Here is a 23,063-nt window from a genome sequence, read left to right as displayed (position 1 = left end):
GAGCCCCGGGGGCTGCGGTGCCCTCCCGCCGCAAGGCTCCAGCCGCTGTCCTTGTCCTTCGGAGCAGAGATACGGTCCCCGCAGGGCGCCTCGTCCCTGCCCCCAGCACAGGCTCCGGGGAACCCTGAGCACACGAGGCGTGGGGCTCCAGCCGTGGGCAGGACAGCGGGGGAGGTCACCTGGGTGCAGCCCCAAGGCAAACGAGAGGACGCGGCCCTGCTCACACTTTCGGCCGCACCCAGAAGCTCCCAGCCCTGTTGGAAGTGATGGGACATTGACACAGTGGAAAAATACACGGACACATCAAAGGGCCCGCGGGAGCTTCCTCATGGGGCAGGGGTTCACTCCATCGGGAGTACACAATAAATATGTAGAGGGCTTTGGGCTTGCAGGCAGACAATGCCACAGAGGCTTTGCTCCCTGAGCCCCTCCACACACGACCCTAGACCCAAAGTCCCCAGGCCAGAACCCCACGTTTGTACCAGTGCTCACGTTTTAACTGGACACCAACAAGAGGAGGTGAGAAACATCTTTATTTCAGAAAAAAAGATAGGAAGGAAACAAGATGAACAGACTTGTTTCCAGTACATTAAAAAAACATGCTGGTAAATACATGCACAAAGCTTGTCCCTGACCTGCTGAAATGAACCCAGCAGGAATCCAAAGCTTCTCAGCACTGTGGCTCTCTCTTGTGTGAAAATGGGGCTCAAGGTGCTACCACATGCCCAAGACCTGGGCAGAGACTGGCAGAGCCAGGGCAGAACACCAGCACTCTGAGCCCCAGCCTGCTCCATCCTTGTCTGGATCCTGAAGGGAACTGCCATGGGAGCACAACCCTGGGTGTCCTGGGCACGGGGAAACACTGCTGGGCAGTGCTGGCACCAGGGGACATAAGGCACATCCAGATGCTGGTAGCATCTCCCTGCCCCTAGTGCTGGAGACCACCTTTCCACGGGAGCTGGAGCCCCAGCAGTGCCCATGCCCCACTACAGGGGCAGCACTGGGCGGCACTCGAGGTCCAGCACGAGGTGATGCACGTGTGGTGCGTAGGACTTGACTGCCTCGATGTGCAGGACGCTGCTGCGCCACGGCCGCCCGTGCAGCTCTGCCAGCAGCCCCTGGATCCGTGTGGCCGTGGCTTCAGCCCACTGCTGCCATTCGGGCCTGAGCCTGGCCCCCAGCATCTCCTTCTCACAGTCCTCTTCTGGGTGCTGTGCCTCTCCCCCAGGGCCGGCTGTCTCTGCAGAGCCCTGCTCAGCCAGCAGCACGGGGGGGGTCTCCACGTTGTGGTGGATGTGGAGAACCCCACCCGTGTCCTTCTTCAGGACGCGGCAGGCCACCGGCCAGCCCTGCTCCGAGCTGGGAATCAGCCCCAGGTTCACCCTGTCTGCCACATCCTGCAGCTGCAGCTGGGAGGAGAGAGGAGGTGAGGTGATGCCACCCTCAGAGCAGGGAGGGGGGGGTCTGTGGGCAGGTGGCAGCGCTCACCTGCCGGCTGTCCCCGGCGTGGATGTGGCAGCGATCCCGCACCCCGTTCAGCAGCAGGGTCCTGTGCAGGGCCTCCACGGCGTGGCTGTTCCACTCACAGGCGTGGACAAAGGCAGCTCCCGCGTGCACCAGGAACGGCAGCGTGAAATAGCCGATGCCTGCAGGCAGGAGGGGGCAGTGGCTGAGGGCAGGGACCTCCAGAGATCCACGCTCCTCCCTAGAGCAAGGCAGGATGCACAATGCCACCTTGGCTCTCCAAGTCGGCTTTGCTCTGGGTTGGAAAAAGCCAAAACACTGGAAAAATGGAAATTTATCCCTCTCTCTTATGCAAAAGCAAAATCTGCCTTGAAAAATATTTGGAGGAACTTATTTTATCTTCAGTCTTTGGCTATGAGGTCGAGACCTGCCTGGCTCTGCAGAAGTGTCCAGATTATTGTTTAGTTTGATTAACCCAGAGCAGTTTTGTGGGTGCAATGTCCTTTCAGTGTGGCACAAACTGGAATCACTAACTTCCTTAAGCACAAACACTGGCAAATCTTTCCCCTGGATCCAAGTGACTCCCCAAAACAGCACTAGGCTGAGTACAGGACATGTCCAAAGGCTGCAGGGACACAGTCAGGAGAGCACTGCCAGGATAGCGGAAGGGCTCACAGACAAGACAGGAGTTCCAAGCCTGAGTATTTTTCATTCCAAGCCCGAAATGACATTTCATGTCTACCTGGATGCCATCAGCACCTGCCCCACTCCTACTCCATCCACATTACCTGCATAGAGATCCACCACGACCTCCCCGGAGCAGGGCAGGGAGGCCACACGCAGCTTCTCCGTGATGTTGCCCGGGGAGAACATGCACTTGGTCACATCGAAGGTGTACCTGGAAGAGCCCGCCCTGATGGTGAGGGCAGTCCCTTCCCCACACAGCCGCATCCTGCAGCTGCTGCCCACCTGATGCCGTTGTCCACGTGCTCCACCCAGCCGTGCTGGCCCAGCAGCAGGGTCACACTGGGGGTGCGCATCCCATCCGGCATCACCCGTCCTCGCCTGGCCACCCGCCGGGCCCCCAGAGCCGAGGCCACCGTCTCCCAGAGCGCCGAGCCTGCAGCACAACATCCCGGGCGATGTGGGGAATGTGGCCAGCACCGGGGCAGCACCGGGTCGGTGTGAATCGTCCTTACCCAGCCTCTCCCAGGGCTCAGCCCTGAAGCTGTCCTGGCTCAGCAGGACCAGGTCCCCGTGGCGCTGCCAGGCGTGGGGCACATCCCGCTCCAGCTCCTCCGACCAGCTCGCACCCAGCAGCGGCCGCAGCTCATCCCGCAGCCTCTGGGCCGGCGTGCGCCGGCGGGCGGCCCTGGAGGGGACAGGGTCCTGCAGCACGGACGTGGCACTGGGGCTCAGTGCCCAGCGCCCCTCGCAGCGCTCAGGGCGAGGCAGCTGTGCCAACCTGGATCCGGACCAGCTCACAGGGCACCTCCGGGGGCAGGCAGAGCTGGGAGAGCTTCTCCTCTAGCACAGGCAGGGCCACGCGGCCGCCTGGCACCCGCTGCAGCCCGTAACGCCGGTCCGAGAGCCGCTCCTGCTCCAGACATTCCCTGCAAGGCACGGCCTGCTCAGGCCCTTCATCGCCACGTACAGGCTCCTGTGACCGGAGCACAGGGCTGCCCTCGTTCCTACTGCCCCTCACCTGAGGCGCTGGGCGAATCTCCGCTCTGTGGCCAGCGCAGGGACACGGATGGGGACAGGCATGGGGGCATCCATGGCTTCCATCCTGCCGAGCCCCCGGCGGTGTCAGGCTCGCCAGGGGCTGTGCCTCGGCGCCGGTGCCCGAAAGGGCATCCCTGAGGCTGCGGGGCTTCCCGGAGGCCGGTTCTCGGTGCCGGCGGATCCCCAATCCCCGTTCGGGGGCCCCGGCGAGTCCCGGCACCCCTGCCCTGCTCCCTTCGGTGCCGCGTTTCCCGCCGGAGCGCTTTCTATGAGCGCCGCTTCCATGCCGGCTGCGAGCGCGGGCGAAGCGGAAACGGAAGCGGGGGGACGGTTAGCGCACGGACGGGAAGCGGCGCGGGCGGCGCGATGGCGGGTCTGTCGGTGCGGGACCCCGCCGTGGATCGTTCCCTGCGCTCCGTGTTCGGTGAGGCCGCGGGGCGGGACCGCGACCTGCAGAGGGAAAGGGGCAGGGACGAGCAGGGCAGGCAGGGGCCGGCGGGTGTCCCCCACTCGCCGTCGGGGCCGGTACGCTCCGCTCTGACCGGCGGCTCCGTCTGTCTTCGCAGTGGGGAACATCCCGTATGAGGCCACGGAAGAACAGCTGAAGGACATTTTCTCGGAGGTTGGGCCCGTGGTCAGCTTTAGGTGAGAGCGACCGCAGACCTCCCCCGGGTCCCCTGCTCGGCGCAGACCGAGCCCCGCGGAACCGGCCTTGGAACCGTGGGATCGTAAATCCCTAGCGTTGGGAAAGATCTCCAAAACCAGGCAGCCCAACCGTTCCATCAGCACTGCCAAGCCCCCCTGGCTCCAAATGCCACATGCACACACCTTTTGACCACTTCCAGGGATGGTGACTCTGCCACTGCCTTGGGCTGCCTGTCCTAATGCTTGACAACCTTTTTGGTGAAGAAACTTTTCTCAATATCCCATCTAAACCTCCCCTGCCCATCTTGAGGCTATTTCCTCGCACAGAGCAGCGTAGCATCTGCAGGGATTGTGCGTCTGTGCCAGCTGTGCTCAGGGCAGAGGGACCAAATAGCTGTGCCAGGGTCACCTGGAGATGGAGCACCATGCCCCGAGCACAGCAGATGGACATGGGCACACAGTTCTGGGCTGGAGCAGCCACTTTGATGTGGCTGAGAAGTGCTCAGGTCCTGGTCAGGCTCTGTGCTCCTCGCTCCCATCCCTGTGCCTCTCAGAGGTGTTTGCCAGCCTTTGGCACCAGGTCCTGGAGAGCTCTCAGTTCAGATTTTGGGAGTTCTGGGAGCAGTCAGTCCCATCCTGTGCCTCGTGGGATCATGCTGGGCACAGGGCTGGCACTGTGCACACCACAGCTTTGGGAGCACCCATGCCAGGAGCCAGCAGGCCCTTTGGCTTTGGCGTGAGCCCAGCTGCTGTGTGCCTTGGGCTGACTCGGGAGCCTTCTCTCTGCTCCCAGCACCCCTGTGCCTCTATCCCAGTACCCCCTCTGGAGCTGTGGGGCTGTGGGCGCAGCGGGGTGCCCATAATGCCCTCAGCAGCAGCGGTGCTCTCCTCACTGCCAGGCTGGTGTACGACAGGGAGACGGGGAAGCCCAAGGGCTATGGCTTCTGCGAGTACCAGGACCAGGAGACGGCGCTCAGCGCCATGCGCAACCTCAACGGGCGCGAGTTCAGCGGCAGGGCCCTGCGCGTCGACAACGCCGCCAGCGAGAAGAACAAGGAGGAGCTCAAGAGTGAGTCAGCTTTGGGGTGTCCTGCTGGGCCCGGCCTTGGCAGCACTGCAGGGCTTGTCTCTTGTGCCAGGCTGGCAGACCTGGCCTGCTCTGAGAGGTGGTGTGAGTAGTTCCCCAGAGGGAACATAAGCATAGACTCAGGTCTGTGTTTTTGCTCCTACATGATCACAGAATCACTTAAATCACAGAATTACTTAGTTTAGAAAAGCTTTCTAAAGATCATGATCTAACCTTTGACCAAACACTACTCCATCAACTAGACTGGAGCACTAAATGCCACATCCAGTTTTTAGTTAAACTCTTCCAGGAACAGTGACTCCACAACCTCTCTGAGCAGCCTGTTCCAATGCCTAATCACCCCTTCAGTGCAGAAATTCCTCCTAACATCTCCCTGTTTTCATTGCCTCCATTTCTCCCAATGGGCTGACACTCCCCTCCTGATGAGCCCATTACATGCACTGGTCGTGTTGCAGTACAAAGTCACCAACTGTATTGCAGGCTTGGGCACAGGTGCACCCATCATAGAGTCACCCTATGGGGACCCTGTCAACCCAGAGGATGCCCCCGAGTCCATCAGCCGGGCAGTGGCCAGCCTGCCACCCGAGCAGATGTTTGAGCTGATGAAGCAGATGAAGGTGAGTGCAGAAGGGCCCTGCTCCCTGTGCAAGCACAGCTCCTCCCAGCCCCTGTCACACCTTGTCAGAGCTCTGATCGGTGCCTGTCTTCTCAGCTGTGTGTGCAGAACAGCCCCCAGGAAGCCAGGAACATGCTGCTCCAGAACCCACAGCTGGCTTATGCACTGCTGCAGGCCCAGGTGGTCATGAGGATCGTGGACCCAGAGATCGCGCTGGTTTGTGCCTTGTTGCTCATCTGGGCTTGGGAGAGTATTGGTGGTAGTTTTTGTGGAGTGGCAGTGGAAAAGAACTCCTTTCTCCTTCTTCCTCCCCTAGAAAATCCTGCATCGCCAGACCAGTGTTCCTCCTCTGATCCCAGGCAACCAGCAGCCAGTGCCAGGGCCAGGGCCTGGGCCAGGACCGGGGCCTGGGCCAGGGCCCAACGCGCAGCTGAACCCGCAGAACACCCCATCATCCCAGCCACAGCCCATAGTAAGAGCCTGCACAACACATGAGCTGTGCAGGAGAAATGGGCAGTGCCAGCTGCAGCTGTGCCAGCTGGGGCACATGCCCGGGTGTCGGGGTGTCCCTGACATGAGGTGTCTCTCCCGGGCAGGGCGGGATGCACGTCAACGGCGCTCCTCCTTTGATGCAGCCACCCATGCAGGGGGGGGTGCCAGCCCCAGGACAGATGGCAGCCCCTGTGCAGGGCCCAGGCCCTGGCCCCATGGCTCCAGGAGGTGAGTTTGGGCCAAGCTGCCCTACCTGTGAGCACATACGTCCTGCAGACACCCCCCTCTGCCTTCGCCCTAACCAGAGAGCTCAGCCCTGTGAGAGCACACGTAATCCTGTGCTGTACATTGTGGTTGTGCTGCTACTAGAGGTGGGCTGCAAAGTTGGATTATCCCTGTGGGGAACCAACACCAAAGGAATAAACCTCCAGATGCTCCCCCAGGATCTGGGAGCGAGAAGGTATTTGGGACCAAAGGAGCTGGTTAGTTGTCAGGGATGACTGAGGAGGGCTCTGATCTATGCCTGTCCCCTCTCAGGTGGGATGCAGCCACAGGTTGGGATGCCGGGTGCAGGGCCTGTCCCCTTGGAGCGTGGACAAGGTAAAGCAGACGTGTGTAGTGCTGTGTGTGGTGTGAGTCTCGCTCCAGCGAGCAGTGCTGTGCCCCAGCTCTCTGCAGCCTGGCTGTGCCCAGCCCTGGGGCTGTGCCTGGGTTTGCTCACTGAGGCACAAGGCTGTGGTAGCAGCTCCCTGGCTCCCAGGGCTCAGCCCATGCCCCGATTGGCTCCCAGCTTGTTCTGTGCCAAGTTGTGCAGTTGTGCCCTGGAAGCCAGGAGAGCTGCCTGTCCCCGCCGAGCGGGATGTGCCTGTGTTTTCCACCTCTGCGAGCGCGTGTCTGTCCCTGTGCTTGTGCGGGCAGGCAGAGCTTGCTCTTCTCTGGTGCTTGTCCTGCTCCTTTGCTGCCTGGGTGCTGGGAAGCAGCTGGTGTGGCTGCCGCGTCCTCCCGCGCCGTGCCCAGCAGAGGGAGCTGCGTCTCCGCGTTGGCTTGAGGCTTGGCAGGGACTTTGTGCAGGGTGACGGCTCGGCTCGGCTTTCCCTCCGCAGGCACGGTCTGCACGGCCCGGCCCTGGGGCCCGATTCCTTATTGTTCACACATTGCCATGGATAGGTTAGTTCGACCCGGGTGTTCCTGTTCTCCCAGGAACAGCACATGCAGACACCTGTCACCTCTCTGTTGCCTTGACTTCTATCCTAGGCCTTGTTTCAGCAACATGGCAAACCTAGTCTGAGATCCTTTGGCCTTAGGGGCAGCTGACTCTCATTTTCTTTGGGGTGGGCACTGTCTTCCTGAAAGCTACCTGATAGTTCTTGGCACCCAAAGGTTTTGGAGAGCAGAAGCTGGGTGTGTGTTATGGGGCCAGCGTGGCCCCATGGAATGCTGCATCTCTTGGCAGGATGTCTTCTCTCCCTGCCTCTCTCCCTGAGTGAGGGAAGGACTGTGCCACGCTGGCTGTCCTGCCCGTGGTGACAAAGGTGGTGTTAACAGAAGAGGTTGATAAAGCCAGACTTGCAACATTTTCTCTGTAGGTTTTCCTGGGGACTTGAGGGGGCAATTCTGCAGGCAGCACAGTCCCCAAAGCCGGTGCATGTGTGCATACACTATTTACGTGTCTGCTCTTTCCCTCTTTTCCTGCTGCTTGCCCAGGGAACCTGCAGCTCTCGCCCGTGGGACCTGCCAGGCCTGCGTCTATCGAACGCGTTCAAGGTATCCTGGCACCCGCCAGCTCCCTCTTCCCATGGAGCTCGTTGTGGAGGGTGCAGAGAGCAGCTCTCACCCCACTGTTCTCAGGGCCAGGGACTGGCATGTCACTCCTTGTAGCCTGACAGCAGTAAGAGGAGATGAAGGAGGCAGGATTTCCTCTAGGGCTACAGGAGAGAACAGGCTAGAACCATGCACGGAGCCTCCAGTGGAAAAGGAGAGCCTGTTTGGAAAGGGCTTTTGCCTAAGATCCAGCCCCCTTTGACGCTGTGCTTCCAGGAGCCTTCCAGGTCTTGCTTTGCTCCTGGCCCCACATCAGCAGGGTATTGATGCCCACACTTGTAGGGATTGCCACGGGGGCACACCATACATGGTTTGGCCTCTGGTGCCATAATGAACCTGAGATAAAACCAGAGAAGAAAAAGAGAGGAATAAAATTGTCAGCCAGGGAAGGGGCTTTGGTGTGCTCCAGCCTCGTGTGTGGGGCTGTGTCCCCAGCAGACAGCACAGCTCAGGGGAGCAGCGTGGCTGCCCCACACCCGGCCTGAGAGCGCCGGGCACAGTCTTGGCACGGCACTGGTCATGCAGATCCTCACGAGTTCTTGTGTGTCTCCCTGGCAGTGCCCATGCCAGACCCGAGGGCCCCTATGCAGCGTGGACCTCTACCTGCTAGTGGCCCGCCGCCCCGAGGCCTTTTGGGAGATGCCCCGAATGACCCTCGCGGAGGGACCCTGCTCTCAGTCACTGGAGAAGTGGAGCCCAGGTGAGGGGAGAGGGAAGGAGAGGAGCCCTTGGCACTGTCCCCTGCCCAAGGGTAACCTCCTCTCGCTGAGGACAGGGATGGCACCAGCCTTCCGGGAGTCACTGCTGCCTGGTCGGAGGCCTGTGTGCTGCCAGCCACGGGGGCCGGCCCGTTTCCCCGGGGAAGGGACATCCCCGGGGTGATGGCAGCTGCCCTGTGGCATGGGGCCACCAGCACCCATCCCTGTGCCAGCCTCACCCTCCTCCCCTGTGGCCGGCTTCGGGGGCAATCCCAGCGCTCTGCCCAGACCGTGCCAAGCCAGTGTCTGATTCACACTCTCTCGCTTTTTCTCCTCCTCCTGCTTTGCTCTCCTCGTCTCTCTGCGTCAGAGGTTACCTTGGGCCGCCCCACCAGGGAGCCCCTATGCACCATATGCCTGGTCATGACAGCCGTGGCCCCCCCCATGAGATGAGGGGGGGACCCATGGGAGAACCCCGACCACTGATGGGAGAGCCGCGGGGGCCCTTGATGGATGCTCGAGGTGAGAGAGGGGGCATGAAATACTGGGTGGTTTGGATTGTGCAGGCAAGAAGTCAGAGTGGAGCCGGCTGCCCTGACCCAAGGCATAGGAAGGGGGTTTGGGCAGTGACATCACTGATCCAGGCGAGCAGGGACAGTCCCAGGGTGCAAGGGACTTTCTGCAGGCATGTCCCCTCTGCCCTTCACCTCTTGGTGCTTGCTGGCCCTCAGACAAAGGAGGCAGCAGGCTCACTCGCACACTCCCTGCAGCACTGCTTCCTTCAAGAGCTTACCTTGTGTTTCCTCTGCAGTTGGAAGAGATCCCCGAGGGCTGGAGCCACGAGGGCTGGAGCCACGAGGGCTGGAGCCACGGGTGATGGAGGCGCGAGGCCTGGAGCCACGGGTCCTGGAGCCACGAGTGCTGGAAGCCAGGGCCATGGAGGCCAGGGGCCTGGAGCCCCGGGGCCTGGAGCCTCGAGGGCCTGGTCCCAACCCACGTGGCCCAATGCCTGGTGGGATACAGGGTCCTGGGCCACTTAACATGGGAGCCAGTGGCCCGCAGGGGCCCCGCCAGGTACACACATCTCTGCTCAGCTGGTTGGGCACCAACAGTGTCCTGTAGGTTGGGGCTGGGTGGGGGGTGTCCTACAGAGCAGCAGCTCTGGGAAGCACCAGGCTTTGGTCACTGGCTCTGAGGGGTCAGGGCATCTGTCCCATTTCCCCGGGCACTGCCCATCAGCTGGGGACAGGACAAGGCTCAGGCCTCTCTCCACCTCTTCCTGAGGCACAGGAAGGAGCACAGGACTTGGGAGAGGAGAGCATATAAAATGCTGTCTCCCTTTGTGCTCAGGCATCTCCAAGCAGTCCGTGAGGGTGTCCACCTGATCATCTGTTTTACCTTCCTCGATTTGTTTGAGTGAGTCCAGAAACCCCTCAGTCCTTAACCCCTCTTTTACTCCCCCAGGTTCCTAACATGGCTGGGGCAGGTATGCAGGGAGGAGGCATTCCTGGGGCAGGAGTCCAAGGAGCTGGTCAGCCTGGAGGCTTTAGCCCTGGACAGAGCCAGGTCACACCCCAGGACCATGAGAAGGTGAGAGAACAGAAGGGAAAGGATGACACAGTAGGAGCAGCACTTCCTGTGTGCCTTTCTGTGGCGGGGTCAGCCCCTCCCTGGCTCTGGTATGCTGTGGCTGCTCTGGCAGGGCACATCCCTCACCTCTCTTTCCCCACAGGCAGCACTGATCATGCAGGTCCTGCAGCTGACAGCAGACCAGATCGCCATGCTGCCCCCAGAACAGCGGCAGAGCATCCTCATTCTGAAGGAGCAAATCCAGAAATCCACAGGGGCACCCTGACAGGTGATGTCCTTAACCTGCCCTCACCCTGTGCCTGTTCCCCTCCAGTAAAACAGAACTGCCTGGGATGGGGCTCTGCCCTGCTTCCCTCTGTGCCAGGCTCACCCTTCTCCCCTTCTTTCTGGTAGGCACAAGATGGAGATGCCGTGTGCCTGGATAGAGGTGATGCTCCATGGCAGCTGCTTCCCATTGCTACCTGAGCTGATGGTGCATTTTGGGAGAGGTTGTGTCACCCTCAAGAGGTTTTTCCCTCCAGTTCATACTTTTTTTTTTTTTTCCCTGTGTATATTTTATGATGTTTGAAATAAAACGGGAGGAGGGTTTGAGTAAATGCATGTCCCTGGCTGCCTTGTTTGGTCTCTCATGGAGGCCAGAATGGGAGAGTTGGGTTCTGGGAGCAGTGTGGCCTGGCTCTAGTCTTGTCCAAACCACTTGCCATCCTCCCTCCTTCCCACACCAAGGCAAGAGCTAGTAATGGAATTTCTTGTGCCGTGCTGTTGACAGGGGTGTAGGGGAAGGGCAGGACAGAGATCTTGGCTTTCTGTCGCTGCTGGCAGGGCAGGAAGGGCTCTGGATCCGATTGCAGTATCACTTACCACAGCAGCCTGCTCAGGGAGCGGGGTTTCCCTCTTTGCATACACTGAGCACAACCTGGTGGGAGCTGCAGTGGGAGCTGAGCTCTGTACTCAGCTGGCTCTAGGGGTGCCAGGGTGGCAGCGAGCCCCTGCAGAGGGGTGTCTGATCTGCACCCCAAAGGGTTTGCTGTCAACCAGCTCTTCTATTGCAGCCCTACAAGGGGGCCTTTCGACCTGCACAGCTGAGTCACCACAGAGGCTTTCATTACAAAGAAAAAGAAGTTTAATTTATTCTTATACAAAAGACTATTTAAACCCTGAGGGGCACGTTTGGCCCGACAACCTGCGTGGATGCCCATGTCCCATCCCCATCCCGTGGTTCTGCCCAACCTGCTGGGCTCCCTCTGCTTCCTGCTGCTCCAGCAGCATCACAGAAAGTGTCTCTGGTATCCCAGTGAGGGGTCTGGGTGGAGCTACAGCCCCACTTGCTCCATGAGGCTTCCTTGCACTCCAGGACAGGCAGGCAGCAGTCTTTGAACCTGGAATTCTCATGGAGACCTTGTTGTGTGGCTTGCCTTGTGGCTTCAGTGCATGCACAGGTGTTTTTCCCAAGCCTTGCTTTGGAAAAGGTTTGAGGCAATAGAGTCAGGGTCCCTGCCTGCTGTGTCACCAGCCTTGCTGCTACTTAAAAGTTTTCCTTGTTGAAATAGAATTTGACCTTCCTGGGGTCCAGGCTGGAGTGTTGGTGACAAGACTTCGACAGGCTCTTTGCCAGGGACTCTGGCCCACAGAGGAACACACCGACCACTGACCTGCAAACAGCACGGGGGTGTCAATGCCAGGCAGACAACTCGGGGAAATGTGATGGAAAAGCATTTTGGGCCTGCAGGGGATAGCACACCTCTCCCAAAGCCAGCCCAGTGCTGAGTGCCAGGGTAGAGGGTGTGCCTCCAGCTCCCAACATCCCGAATTCCCTGCTCAGCTCTCACCTGGGGTGGGCTGCAGCCACTGCTGCAAACTCCGTGTTCCACATGGGCCGCCCGAAGATGGTTTTGTGCCTGAGGCCCGTCACTGTGTCAATAGCAGTGTCAAAGTGGAGTGCCACATTGTTGGCCTGGGCAGGCAGGAAGGGATGGTGAGAACCCCAGGCACCACTCATGAGCCCCCTTCCAGTCCCTCACCACAGAGGAGCATCCATTGTTGATCCCACTAAACGCCATGCCTGAACTTTGGTGCCTAAGAGCCATTGTCATGCTTGCCCTGCCCTTCCTGCCCAGTTTGGCCACCCTTTGTCCCCCTCTTGCAGCCATGCCAGCCTGTGCTCGACTCACAATGCTGGTGTCCCAGCCAGTGAGGAACAGACGGTACGTGAGGAAGTCTGCCTTGCCCGACTCAGCCATCTTCTGCTCCAGTGAGGCAAGCAGGTCGTTGAACCAGGCAAAGGCTCCCGTGTCCCGGCAGAGCCAGTAGAAGTAGATCTGGGATGCAGGGGGAGAGAGATTGCTCAAGGTGGAGCAGAGCCAGAGGGAGACACCCACAGCTGGTCCCAAGGGGCACTCTGTACCTTCTTAGTCTTGAGGGTCTGGTCAGCCTGCTGGAACTTGTACCAGATGGATTTGAGGATGGAGGCGAAGGGGGTGACACCAATGCCTGCTCCAACCAGCATGGCCACCTCGTACTGGAACACGTCTTCACTGGCCGTGCCAAAAGGACCATCCACCTCGATCCTGGCCAGAATAGGGCCTGGGTGAGAGGTACAGCCTCCCCAAATCCCTGGCATGACCTGTTGGGCTCTCCCCAGCCTACCTAGGTGTTTCTGATTGGAAGGTGTCAATGAGACGTTCTGTCCAGTCGCCAGCTGCCCGGATGTGGATGGAGAAGAAATCCTCCTCGGGTGCAGAGGTGAGGGTGAAGGGGTGCCACTCCAGCGGGGAGATGGAGGGGCAGTTGACGAAGATGTACTGCCCCACCTCCATGCAGAAGCCCTTCTTCTCCATCTGCAGCTCCAGCACACGGGCAGGGTGCATGACCACCTGGGGGCACGTCAGGGCTCAGCCCAGCCTGGCCCCTGGCCCTGGGAAGGGGCTGTGGCTGTGGCCCCTGCCCACCTCCCCATGGCCACCATGGCGAGGAGCTGTGGCACCAGTGACTCCAAGGGTAGAACTGGCATAGGAACAGCTCCTGCACCACCCACCTTTTTGACAACCACCTTCTGCTGCGCACGCCAGACCCGCAGGATCCGCTCAAACACGTAGAGGATGATGGGGGCAAGCACCCACTTCCAGGACTGTGAAAATGGAGGAGAGCAAAGGATTGGGAAGGGCCAGGGCTGGAGCATCCCAAGGGCAAGGGAGGAGCTTCTCCCCCACCACTGCCATCCCAGCACTGCCGTACCTCGGCAGGGATGCTCCCGAACTCGGGGTCTTTGCAGCACTTGTGGGTGCAGTTCTGCGGGTCCCGCTGTGTGATGTGCTCGGCACAGTGATAGGGGTGCACCTCTGCCATGCTCTGCTCCGTCTGCCCACGCACCAGCCCGCTGCAGGGAGGGGAGGGGTGAGCCCAGGGCCAGCTTCTGCTGCCAGCCAGGGCTGAGCCACACTGCGTGAGGCCAGCTGGGCCAGCCCACCCTGGGAATGGCAGTCACAGCCCCACTGGGCTCTCCCCAGTGGTGGCTGCCCCAGCAGAGCTGTGTGTGCACCGCCCCTCTCTGTCCTGCCCTGGGCACTGTCAGGAGCCTTACGCGATGCCGTGGATGACGAGGCCAGCGAAGTAGACGAGGAAGAGGTGGTGTGTGTACCAGAAGAGCTCAAAGTAGTTCCTGCGGATGAACTCGGTGGAGGATGTGACCATGAGGATGAGTGCCAGCGTGATGATCACCCCCGTCAGCCCCGGGATGGTGGTGAAAGCCACGTACTCGACGGTCTGCAGGGGCAGCAGGGTGGGTTAGGGGGGCAGGGGACAGGTCCTGGCGGGTTGCTGGATGCCAAGGCCACGCTCACCGTCTGGTTGGAGTGGATGGGGTTCAGCCACTTGCTGCCCTGCAGGTGCATTTTGGAGAGCACAGCGTGGAGGCTGCCATCAGTGGCTTGTTGGCTATGGTTGTAGCGCTCCAGGTTGAAGAGGTGGGCGATGGTATGGACAGCTGGACAGGGGACAGGCAGTCACCCACCAGGCAGCTCCCAGTCCCCACTGCTGCCCCATCCCAGTCCAGGGGTACCTGTGAGCAGGGCCAGTGTGTAGGCCACCAGCTTGTGGAAGGTGAGGTTGTGGTCCAGCTGCTTCCTCAGCGTCCGCCTGCAGCACTGCAGGGAGAGGCAGTGGTGTCAGGATGGGGACAGGGATGGGGACGGCCACACTGGCTGTGCCACCACGGGACACTCACCGAGCAGGTCCCACGCAGGAAGGAGAGCAGGTTGCGGCACACAGGCAGCAGGATCAGCATGCTGTTGAAGTTGAGGCACTTGGCTGATGCTCGAGCCCACGCCAAGGCAGACTGGGGAGAAGAGAGGGGTGAGCACCACTGTCCTGTCATGCTGTGCCAGGACTGGGTCAGAATGGGGCAAATCAGTGCTGAGCTGGGGCTGAGGGATGCTAGGCTGGGAACTGGGATGGAGAGATGCTGGGCTGGCATGGGGACTGGGAGAGGGACATGCTAGGCTGGGAACTGGGATGCTACTGGGCTGAGACCAGACAGAGATCAAGACAGGGACTAGCATGGTGCAATGCCAGGCCATGGAGTGGGACAGAATGATGGTGGGCTGGAAGAAGGCATTATGTGAAAGGGGTGTGGGATGTTGCAGCCCCCACCCCACTGCAGCAGGGCCCCGAGGGGCTCATCTGCCTGGGCAGACAGGGTCCTGTGGGGAGCTCCTTACCCCAAGGATGGCCCTGGTGTAGAAATATCGCTCATCCCGGTCAAAGAACAGAAAGTAGTAGGTGAAGAGGAAGATGTTGATTCCCAGCCAGGCTGCCTGTGGGGGAAAGTCACAGCCTCGTGAGGGACCCTGTCCCAGGAGCCTCTCACACCGCAGCAGTCAGGGCCAGGTGCAGCCAGAGCGTGTCAGGAGCATTTCCCGTCCTGTTTCCTTATGAGCTGCCCTGTCACGCACAGGGCTGGGACACAGGAACAAAGGTGGGGACAGGTGTGGAAGTCTTGCTGAGTTGCTATCTTGTCACACGCTGTCCTGTGCATCATCCTTGCATGAGGAAGGAGGAAAGGCAGGAGCAGGCAACGGCCGAGTAACGGGAAGGAAAGCAGGAGGGTGCTCAGGACCGTGTGGGAAAGATTTTGGGAGAAGGAAGTTTCACAGGGAGCTGGCTCACCTGGCCCCACTGTGCTGCTGTCCCCTGCCTCACCCCACTGCACCCCACAGTGCCGCCTCCCACAGACACTGAATTTTTGCAGAGGTCCCAAAAAAAACCACCCTGCCGTGTATTTGGGTTTTGGCTGTTTTCTTTTTCTTTTTTAAGTAACTTAAAGAATTAAAATAGCCCAACTGTCTGTAAACACCCATGTTGCCATGCATTCACAGCTCCTCACACAGTGCTGAACAGCTGATGGGTGCTGGCCAGGCAAGCTCTGTTACACCAGAGATGCTGCAGCACGGCACTGGCAGATGGTCCCCACGGTGCCATCTCCTCACCCTGCCAGGAGCTCTCACAGGATCCTCCTCCTCTCACAAGGGGAGAAGAGGCACGTGGGACGCTCCCAGCCAAATCGGCTGAGCAAAGCAGCAGCATTTTTAATTTTTCCAGTACTCCCTTTCCTGTGAGCTGTGTTTTCCCCAAAACTTCAGTTTTCCAGAGCCCAGCCCTGCCCTGGCTGCCCGGGGTGCGCGGCTTGGCGGAGCAGAGGGGATGCTCATCTCTCCGCAGAGCCCAGCCCCGGGGCACCTCATCGGTCCCCATCTCCCCCGTGAGCCCCCCGAGTCCCCCCGCTGACCCCCCAGCCCCCAGACTCACGAGCACGGCGGCTGAGAACCAGTGGTTGACCAGCCAGTTGCCCATGGTGCGATGTCCCCGCGCTGTCCCCGCGCTGTCGCCGCCCGCCCGCGCACGCCCGGCGTTTTATGGAGGCAGCAGGAGGTGCGACGGGAACGGCACCACGGGACTTTCCCCTGAGAAGACTTCAAGGAAATGCTGGTGGTTTCAAAGGCCACCTTCCAGGAAGGCAGGGCTGACCCAATTGGCCAACACCGAAACGAGCCCCTTGTGCTGGCCAGGGATGGCCCCCGCTGAGAGATCCCCAGGGCTGGGTGGCACAGGGGGTCGGGCTGCTCCTCTTGGGGTCTCTTTTGTCTTAGACAGAAACGGGCTTTTTTCGTAAGGCAGGAATTTCCTGGGAAGAAACTGTGGAGGATCCGTCCTGTGCCTGGCTCAACAGCTCTGTTTTCCCTGGGCTCCCTCACCAGCCTCCACTGCCCGTTTTGCAGGGGAAAACAAAGGAAGAGAAGCATCCTGGGGTCACAGCGCTGCACCGGTGCCAGGATCCACGGCATCCGTTACAGGGTGAGTGACATAGGACTGACCACCAGAGGTGCTGCACCTCCATGGGCCCCCCAGGGCTGATGAGCATCCTCAGTCCAGCACCCAAACTGAGCTGACCCCAAAAATGGGTGCTGGGGTGGGGGGTGTCCCACTTCTGTTTTGGGGCCAGGATGCCTGGGTCCCACCAGCACCCACTGCCACTGCTGTGCCTTCCCCTCCTGCCTGCCCTGCACTGCAGGGCCCTGAGCTCTGGGGTATCCAGTGCTCCAGCTGGGAACAGCAGCCTGTTCTGGGCCCCTGAGTCTGGAGGAACAGGTCGGACAGGCTTGCTCCCTGCTGGCATGCTGCTCTCTCCTGGCCTGCAGCCATGGCCATGCTGACGGAAGCACAGGATGGGGCCAGCCCCTATCCCGCCATGCTCCTGAATCTTAGCAGCTCCACGGAGGGGCTTCCCCATCCCCACTTCCCACTGTCACAGCCCCATTTCGGTGACAGGGACATCAGGTGTGTGCATCCGTGCCGGCCCTGGTGGGACAGTCCCCACCCTCCCCGTGAGTCACTGCCATCACCCAGACACTCAGCCACAGCAAAGTTTCTTTACTGCATAGAACAGTCCCAGTGGCACCCACGGCCCGAGGTCACCAAATGCACCATAGCAGCAATGGGGGTGTCAGGGCACCCCAGGGGCTGTGCACCATGGGGCAGCCAGCTTGCAGGGCCAACTGGTTTGGGCACCCCATAAGTTGTAGGATTGTAGAACCGTAGAATATTTTGGGTTGGAAGGGACCTCTAAAGGCCACCTAGTTCAACTCCAGAGATGGGCAGGGACATCTTCAATTAGGCCAGGTTGCTCAGAGCCCATGCAACCTGGCCTTGAATGTTTTCAGGGACAGGACATCCACCATCTCTTTGGGCAACATGTGCCAGTCCCTCACTGTAAAAAATTCCTTATGTCCAATTCAAATGCATCCTCCTTCATGTTCACGTGAGTGGTCCTGAGCAGGCAAGCACACTCCTGTTCCCCTGCCACCGTGGGGATGCCCTGGGACCCGCTGCCACTGCAGGACCAGGCAGCGCTTGGCCTGTGCCAGCAGCATCCTCTGGCTGGTGCTGCCCATCCCCATGTCCTGCTGGAGGAGCCAGGTGCTCAGACAATGCTGTGCCTCACACCGGGCTCCAGGGGTGCCTCGAGGCACAGAGGGGTCCCTGCCTGGCGCTGGCGGCAGCACACGCAGTGCAGGAAATCAGCGACGTTGTGTCGGAAGAGCTGGCGGCAGGGGTGCAGGTACTGGAAGAAGAGCAGCATGAAGTAGATGCCCAGGCAGTAGCCGAGGAGCAGCTGCAGCACCAGCAGAGCGGTGCAGACGTTCTCATAGACATCAGTCTTGAAGAAGTACCAGAGGATGACGAGGGCCGTGTTCTCGGCCAGCCGGGCCGTGTAGTACACGGCTAAGCGGCCCCAGTTCTGAGACTTGTCAATGAGGTCCCGGTCAGCCAGCTTGAGCTGCACTGCCGACCAGCAGAACATGTTGATGCTGGAGTAGAGCAGGGTGAAGGCACAGAGCACCACCACCGTGCCCAGGCGGCTGAAGTTCTTCTCGATGTTGTCAGGCAGGCGGCTGCCGCTGCGCCAGAACTGCACCCAGGGCAAGAAGAAAACCACCAGGAGGTTGGCCAGGGCGATGGGGATGATCCAGTGCTTGAAGACGGTGCTGAAGAGCACGAGCACGGCGATGCGGGTGGAGATCTCCAGGCTGCGCCACAGCACGATGCACAGGAAGGCCAGCGGCCGCAGCTGCACCTTGTAGTCATCGTACTTGACCTGGATGGCCAGCACATTGCAGACCAGGGCTCCATAGGTCACTGACACCAGGCAGATGGCCATGAGGACGGCTGCACAGGAGAGAGCAGGGGAGTCAGGCACTGACTGTGTCCAGCCTCTCCACAAAGTGTGGGGTGACAACCCCGGGTGGGAAACATGGGGTGCCAATCCTGGGTGAGAAGTCTCACAGCAGAAGGCTCAGCATGGTGACAGCCCCCATGATGAGGTGGCTGTGGGGGGAAGTTGCTGGCAGTGGGATGCTCAGAACCCAAAGGTTCCCCCTACACCAATAAATACATACCTTGGCCAAACCAGAGGCATTTCTGTGGTTGGACCATGCCCCAGCACCCCTGTGCAGGAAATGCTGCTCAAGGGTAAGCAAGGCAAAGGCTGTGCTGCAAGGGCCCCTCTGCCTTCATCCCAGCCAAGAGCTGCACCACTGTAGCCCCGAGGCATCCCAAGAACCAGCCCCATCCGAGGGCTGCAAAGCCAAGGTCATTTGTAGGGAATGCCAGCAGCTGCTCACATTCAGCACAGCCAGGAATACCATGGAGGAAAATAGAAGAGTGCAGCTGGTCCCATCCATGGTGGCTGCCAGCTGCAGGGCTGAGCTGGCACTCCAGCTGTGAGGGAATCACCCAAAACACATCATTTGGTATTTACTTCCTGCATCTACTGCTACAGGAGCACTGCCACTCATTCTTCCTGTGTGTCTGCAACTCCCCACAATGCCTTTGCAGAGGGCTGTGGTATATTAGGGGGTTTCTGTGGGACATCTCCTGTGCTTCCATTTTCATGCACCTGCTGTGGGCACAGATGACAAGGTCTGGGCTCCCAGCAGTGCTGGGAGAGCAGGCAGTGAGGGCAGCTCCTGCACCCAGCACTGTAATTGCAATAGTGCAGGGCACCAGGCGTGCCCAGCTTGGTACCATGCCAAAATGGGAGTTAAAAGTTTGCTCTGGCATATCCACCCCCAAGCACATAAACATCCTGGGAGCAGGCAAGGGAGCCTCAGAGTGGGAGTGCTGGGCTGGGAGCTTTAGCTGTTGGAAAATGTGCAGAAATAGATAGAGTGGAGGGACTTGAGGGAAGCCAGAGCCTGTAGCTAGATGGAAAAAAAATGAATGGAGACTGGAGCAGGCTAGGGCAGGGACCTGACCCTCTTATGAGACATGGCTCTGGGTGGATAGCTTGGTTCTGGAGGACAGATACTCACGGGGCTGGGAGCAGAGCCTGGCACCTCAGCCATGCCTGCCCTTTCCCACTTTGCATCACTGCAAGCAGGAAAGCAGAGAGCTAATGAGCTCCACGTTTAGGGGACTCCAGTGGAACCTGTGTCCCTAGGAATGACTTTTTTGCATTGCCTGGATGCCCCATGAGCACAAGCAGCTAAGGAGCTGCCAGCCTGGAGGGGTTCCCGGGGAGCCCACGCTGTGCCGGGCGCCCTTACCTCGGGCAACAGGGACGTACTTCTCCAGGACGCTGATGTAGAGCTGCAGGGTGAGCTGCGGGGTGGAGCCCAGGAAAGCCTGGATGACGGCCATGCGCTTGAAGGCGTTGCGGTGCGTGGCCAGGCGGCGCTCCGAGTGCCCCACCTCCTGCTCCATCTCCACCTCGTAGCCTTTCCGCAGCCGCCGCTTGCGGGTGATGGTCACGTAGGGCTCCTCCTCCCTCCCCGACCAGCAGTACACCACCAGGGCCTCCACACACCTGTGGGGACACAGGAGCTGTCACCCCCCAGCCTTCCTGCTGTCCCCGCTGCCCCACCTCGCCTGCACCTGGCCAGACCCCGCTCCTGCCGAGTGCAGCCCAGGTGTTCTGGGCAGCTGTCCAGCTGTGCTGACTGCTCACACCAGGACCATGGGGATGCCCAGTGGCTGCCCCTGTGCTCCAGCATTCACAACAGGGGTACAACAACTGCTCCAGCGAGGGGTGAAACCGCTGCTGGAAGAGGAGCAGCATCCAGGGTACAAAACAGTGACCCTGCTGGGAGCTGCAGCTACAGGAAGGTGCTAATCACCCTTGGGTTCTGCTTTCCCAACGGCCAAAAAACTCTTCCTCTAAGCAGAAGCAAAAGAAGCTCTGAAGTATCAGAGCTGAATATCAGAGTTTTCTTTGATCTCTCATCTTGAGCAGAAGAAGGCTTCCACACTTCCTCCTTGGTGGGGACAGCAGGAAGGAGAGCGCAGGGTGAAGCCGTGTGTGGCACGGGCAGATAAGGCAGCGCTTCCGCAGCCCCTTCTCTGCGGGCTCTCACGTGTGTGACTTTCTGCCATGCTTGCAGCGACAGGGGGACCCCCAGCCCCTCCACGCAGCGTGGGGTGGGTGTGTGTGGCCAGAGAGGATCAGCCTGGCTCCTGCCTGGGGTCCAGCTGGTTCTGGGACCAACAGGACATCAGTATTTATGAGCGCTTATCAGGACAGTACAAATTGCTGTGAATCAAACCCAAAAGGAGTGAGGGTTTAGGATAAAACCTCTTGACAGATCAAGACAGCTCATGGCTCATTGCAAACTCTAACAGGAAAATAGTTTCATACCAAAGGCCCAGCTTGAAGGGTAGTCCCAGCTGGCTCCCAGAGCTTCTCAGCAGGCTGGGCTCCATCTCCAGCCTGAGCAGCCTTTCCTGGGCACCCCTGGCTGACTCTTACAAGCAGCTGGGCAGCACTGTACCCATCTCAGACAGCCTTGGTTGGTGTGGTGAGAGTCACAACACTCCTGTGGGTCAGCACAGGCTGGCAGCACTGAGCCCAGGTGGCTCTGGAGATAAGACATGGTGACAGGGACACATCTGGTGCACACTGCTTGTTTCCGGTGACAGAGGAAGTGTGGAGCAGCCACAGTGGTTTTGGAGCTCTGTGAGCCCAAAGCCTGGCTGCTGGCCTGCCCTCGGGAAGGAGCTCCATGGAGGTGGTGGCTTTGCCACGCTGCCCACAGTGCATTCTCATGGAGCAGGCTGCCCAGGGTGACGACAGCCCAGGAAGCACCACAGCATTCCCAAGGAATGAGGGATCAGCTTGTGCAACATCCATCCACCCCCTCACTGTCCTCTTCCCAGCTCAGCCCAGTGACCCCACTGTTCCCATGCCAGCCCCACTCCTGCACCTTGCCCTTCTCCTCTGTGTCCCATTACCCCACTGAGTCCCACTCCTGGCCCTATGCAGGACACCCCAATAACTCCACTATGTGCCCAAGAGTGTTGTCCAAATATTTGTTGAAGGTATGTTTGTGACAATTGTTTGTGACAGGCCAGGTGCTGTCAGCACTTTCCTAGCGAGTCTGTTTCAGAGCTCCACCACTGTCTCTGGGTGTAAAACCTTTTCCTGGTATCTAATCGAAACCTCCCCTGACTCAGCTCCACACCATGTGAGTATTCACCCACCGGGGATTCCCATCTGTGCTCTCAGCACGGTGATGGCAAACCCAAGAGGCAGAGCTTTCCCAGCAGCTGGGACACAACGGAGCGGGCTCCAGCAGCAGCAACACCCGTGGCACCAGCGGCGAGCAAGGGTCCCCGAGGAGCGGGAGCGGCAGTGCCGGGAGGAGGCTCCGGGAGGCGGCAGGAGCAGCCCCGGGCGCGCCGGGCAGGTGGGCACTGACAGACGGGGCTGGGTGCCCGTCCTGCCCGCACCGCTCCCTGCTCCCAGCCGCTGCCGGGGGTGCCCGGGGGTGTCGGGGGTGCCCGGGGTCCCCGCCGCGCTCACCTGATGATGGGCCCGAGCTGCAGCAGGTGCATGAGCAGGACGAGCGGGCGGTCCCGGCTGAGATCGCGGTGCACGAAGATGAGGGTGAGCTGCACCAGGACGGAGGGGCAGAGCACGAAGAACACGGTGAGCGCCAGCCAGAAGCGGTCGTCGGAGTGGCCGTAGGAGAGGCAGAGCACGGCGGCCGCCGCCCCCTCCCCGCAGAACAGCGCCGTCGAGAAGACGATGCCGAGCGGCAGCTTGGCCCGTGCCGGGGCGGCGGCGGGCGGGCAGCCCCCGCTCGGCCCGTCCATGGCGGCCCCGGCCCGGCCCGGCCCGGCCCGGGCGCTCAGCCCCGCCGCGGCGCCATCCCGGGCTGCAGCGGAGAGAGGAGCAGCGCTGCGGGGCGGGACGGGGCGGGGCGGGGCTGTCCCGCCGCACCGAGCCCCGACGGGAGCCCCGCACCGGCCCCGGCACCGCCCCGAGCCCGCGGCCAGGGTCCAGCGGCCAGGCATCCCCACCGGTCCGTATCCTCCCCCGGTACCGCCCCGAACCCGCGGCCAGGCATCCCCACCGGTCCGTATCCTCCCCCGGTACCGCCCCGAACCCGCGGCCAGGCATCCCCACCGGTCCGTATCCTCCAGCCCCAGGCTCCCGGTACCCCAGCGCTGCCCCGGCCGCCACCCTCCTGCTCCAGGATGCCCCTCGCCACTGTGCCCTGGTCCCCACCAGGTGTGCAGGTCTCTGCCCCAGGACAGCCCCACCTGCAGCTCTGTCCCAACACCCCTGTCTTGGAGCAGGATTTTCTACCGAGGGGTCCCCATCTCCGCAGGGAGCCGCCTCCCCAGGACTGCCCCAACATGGCCAGGACCCACAGCCCAGCACCCCCGCAGCACCCACCTTGGGACTCCCCAGATACAGGGCTGACACCCCCCTGCTACCCCCTGTGTGTGCCCTTGGGACTTTGGAGCCCTCCCCAGGACCCCCCTGTCGAGTCCAGGCCAAATCAATTCCAACACATGGAGGGTCCCTCCAGGGGAGAATTGTTGGGTAGCCCCACGGACACTGGGGTCCCACTGAGTGACAGGAAGGATG

At 60.6% G+C, this 23,063-nt stretch overlaps 4 protein-coding genes across 9 annotated transcripts; 1 reads left to right on the top strand and 3 right to left on the bottom strand.

Moving 5' to 3' along the window:
• Positions 1–515: 515 nt before the first annotated feature.
• On the bottom strand, positions 516–3,442 carry TYW2 (tRNA wybutosine-synthesizing protein 2). The gene is made up of 7 exons (XM_014884974.2): positions 3,170–3,442; positions 2,930–3,077; positions 2,664–2,853; positions 2,434–2,584; positions 2,253–2,362; positions 1,489–1,646; positions 516–1,409 (listed from the first exon to the last, which is right to left on the bottom strand). The coding sequence occupies exons 1-7, from the start codon at positions 3,250–3,252 to the stop codon at positions 987–989; spliced, it is 1,263 nt and encodes a 420-aa protein (XP_014740460.2). The 5' UTR covers positions 3,253–3,442; the 3' UTR covers positions 516–986.
• Positions 3,443–3,515: 73 nt separating this feature from the next.
• CSTF2 (cleavage stimulation factor subunit 2) lies at positions 3,516–10,734 on the top strand. Of its 6 annotated transcripts, XM_088173050.1 has the most exons (15): positions 3,516–3,613; positions 3,756–3,834; positions 4,734–4,903; positions 5,402–5,538; positions 5,634–5,753; positions 5,854–6,009; positions 6,134–6,257; positions 6,567–6,629; positions 7,734–7,793; positions 8,409–8,550; positions 8,919–9,070; positions 9,360–9,622; positions 10,013–10,138; positions 10,281–10,406; positions 10,532–10,734. In XM_088173050.1, the coding sequence occupies exons 1-14, from the start codon at positions 3,556–3,558 to the stop codon at positions 10,401–10,403; spliced, it is 1,773 nt and encodes a 590-aa protein (XP_088029176.1). In that variant the 5' UTR covers positions 3,516–3,555; the 3' UTR covers positions 10,404–10,406; positions 10,532–10,734. The 6 variants fall into 6 exon arrangements, 5 of the variants coding, with proteins under 5 accessions (XP_088029176.1, XP_088029177.1, XP_088029181.1 ...); XR_015806667.1 differs by having other exon boundaries at positions 5,854–5,909; positions 6,238–6,257; positions 8,919–9,622; XM_088173051.1 differs by lacking the exon at positions 7,734–7,793.
• A 504-nt stretch (positions 10,735–11,238) lies between these two features.
• Positions 11,239–16,266, bottom strand: NOX1 (NADPH oxidase 1). The gene is made up of 13 exons (XM_088173056.1): positions 15,941–16,266; positions 14,854–14,949; positions 14,361–14,471; positions 14,196–14,280; positions 13,978–14,120; positions 13,719–13,900; positions 13,373–13,514; positions 13,173–13,265; positions 12,785–13,011; positions 12,543–12,705; positions 12,310–12,456; positions 11,968–12,092; positions 11,239–11,790 (listed from the first exon to the last, which is right to left on the bottom strand). The coding sequence occupies exons 1-13, from the start codon at positions 15,983–15,985 to the stop codon at positions 11,664–11,666; spliced, it is 1,686 nt and encodes a 561-aa protein (XP_088029182.1). The 5' UTR covers positions 15,986–16,266; the 3' UTR covers positions 11,239–11,663.
• A 781-nt stretch (positions 16,267–17,047) lies between these two features.
• Positions 17,048–22,322, bottom strand: XKRX (XK related X-linked). The gene is made up of 3 exons (XM_014884972.2): positions 21,990–22,322; positions 19,738–19,997; positions 17,048–18,358 (listed from the first exon to the last, which is right to left on the bottom strand). The coding sequence occupies exons 1-3, from the start codon at positions 22,280–22,282 to the stop codon at positions 17,613–17,615; spliced, it is 1,299 nt and encodes a 432-aa protein (XP_014740458.2). The 5' UTR covers positions 22,283–22,322; the 3' UTR covers positions 17,048–17,612.
• Positions 22,323–23,063: the final 741 nt, after the last annotated feature.

This window comes from Sturnus vulgaris, chromosome 14, assembly GCF_052056855.1.
Source record: "Sturnus vulgaris isolate bStuVul1 chromosome 14, bStuVul1.hap1, whole genome shotgun sequence".
Taxonomy (NCBI): domain Eukaryota; kingdom Metazoa; phylum Chordata; class Aves; order Passeriformes; family Sturnidae; genus Sturnus; species Sturnus vulgaris.
Note: the sequence above shows the minus strand (reverse complement) of the source record. Positions and strands in the feature narration are given on the sequence as shown.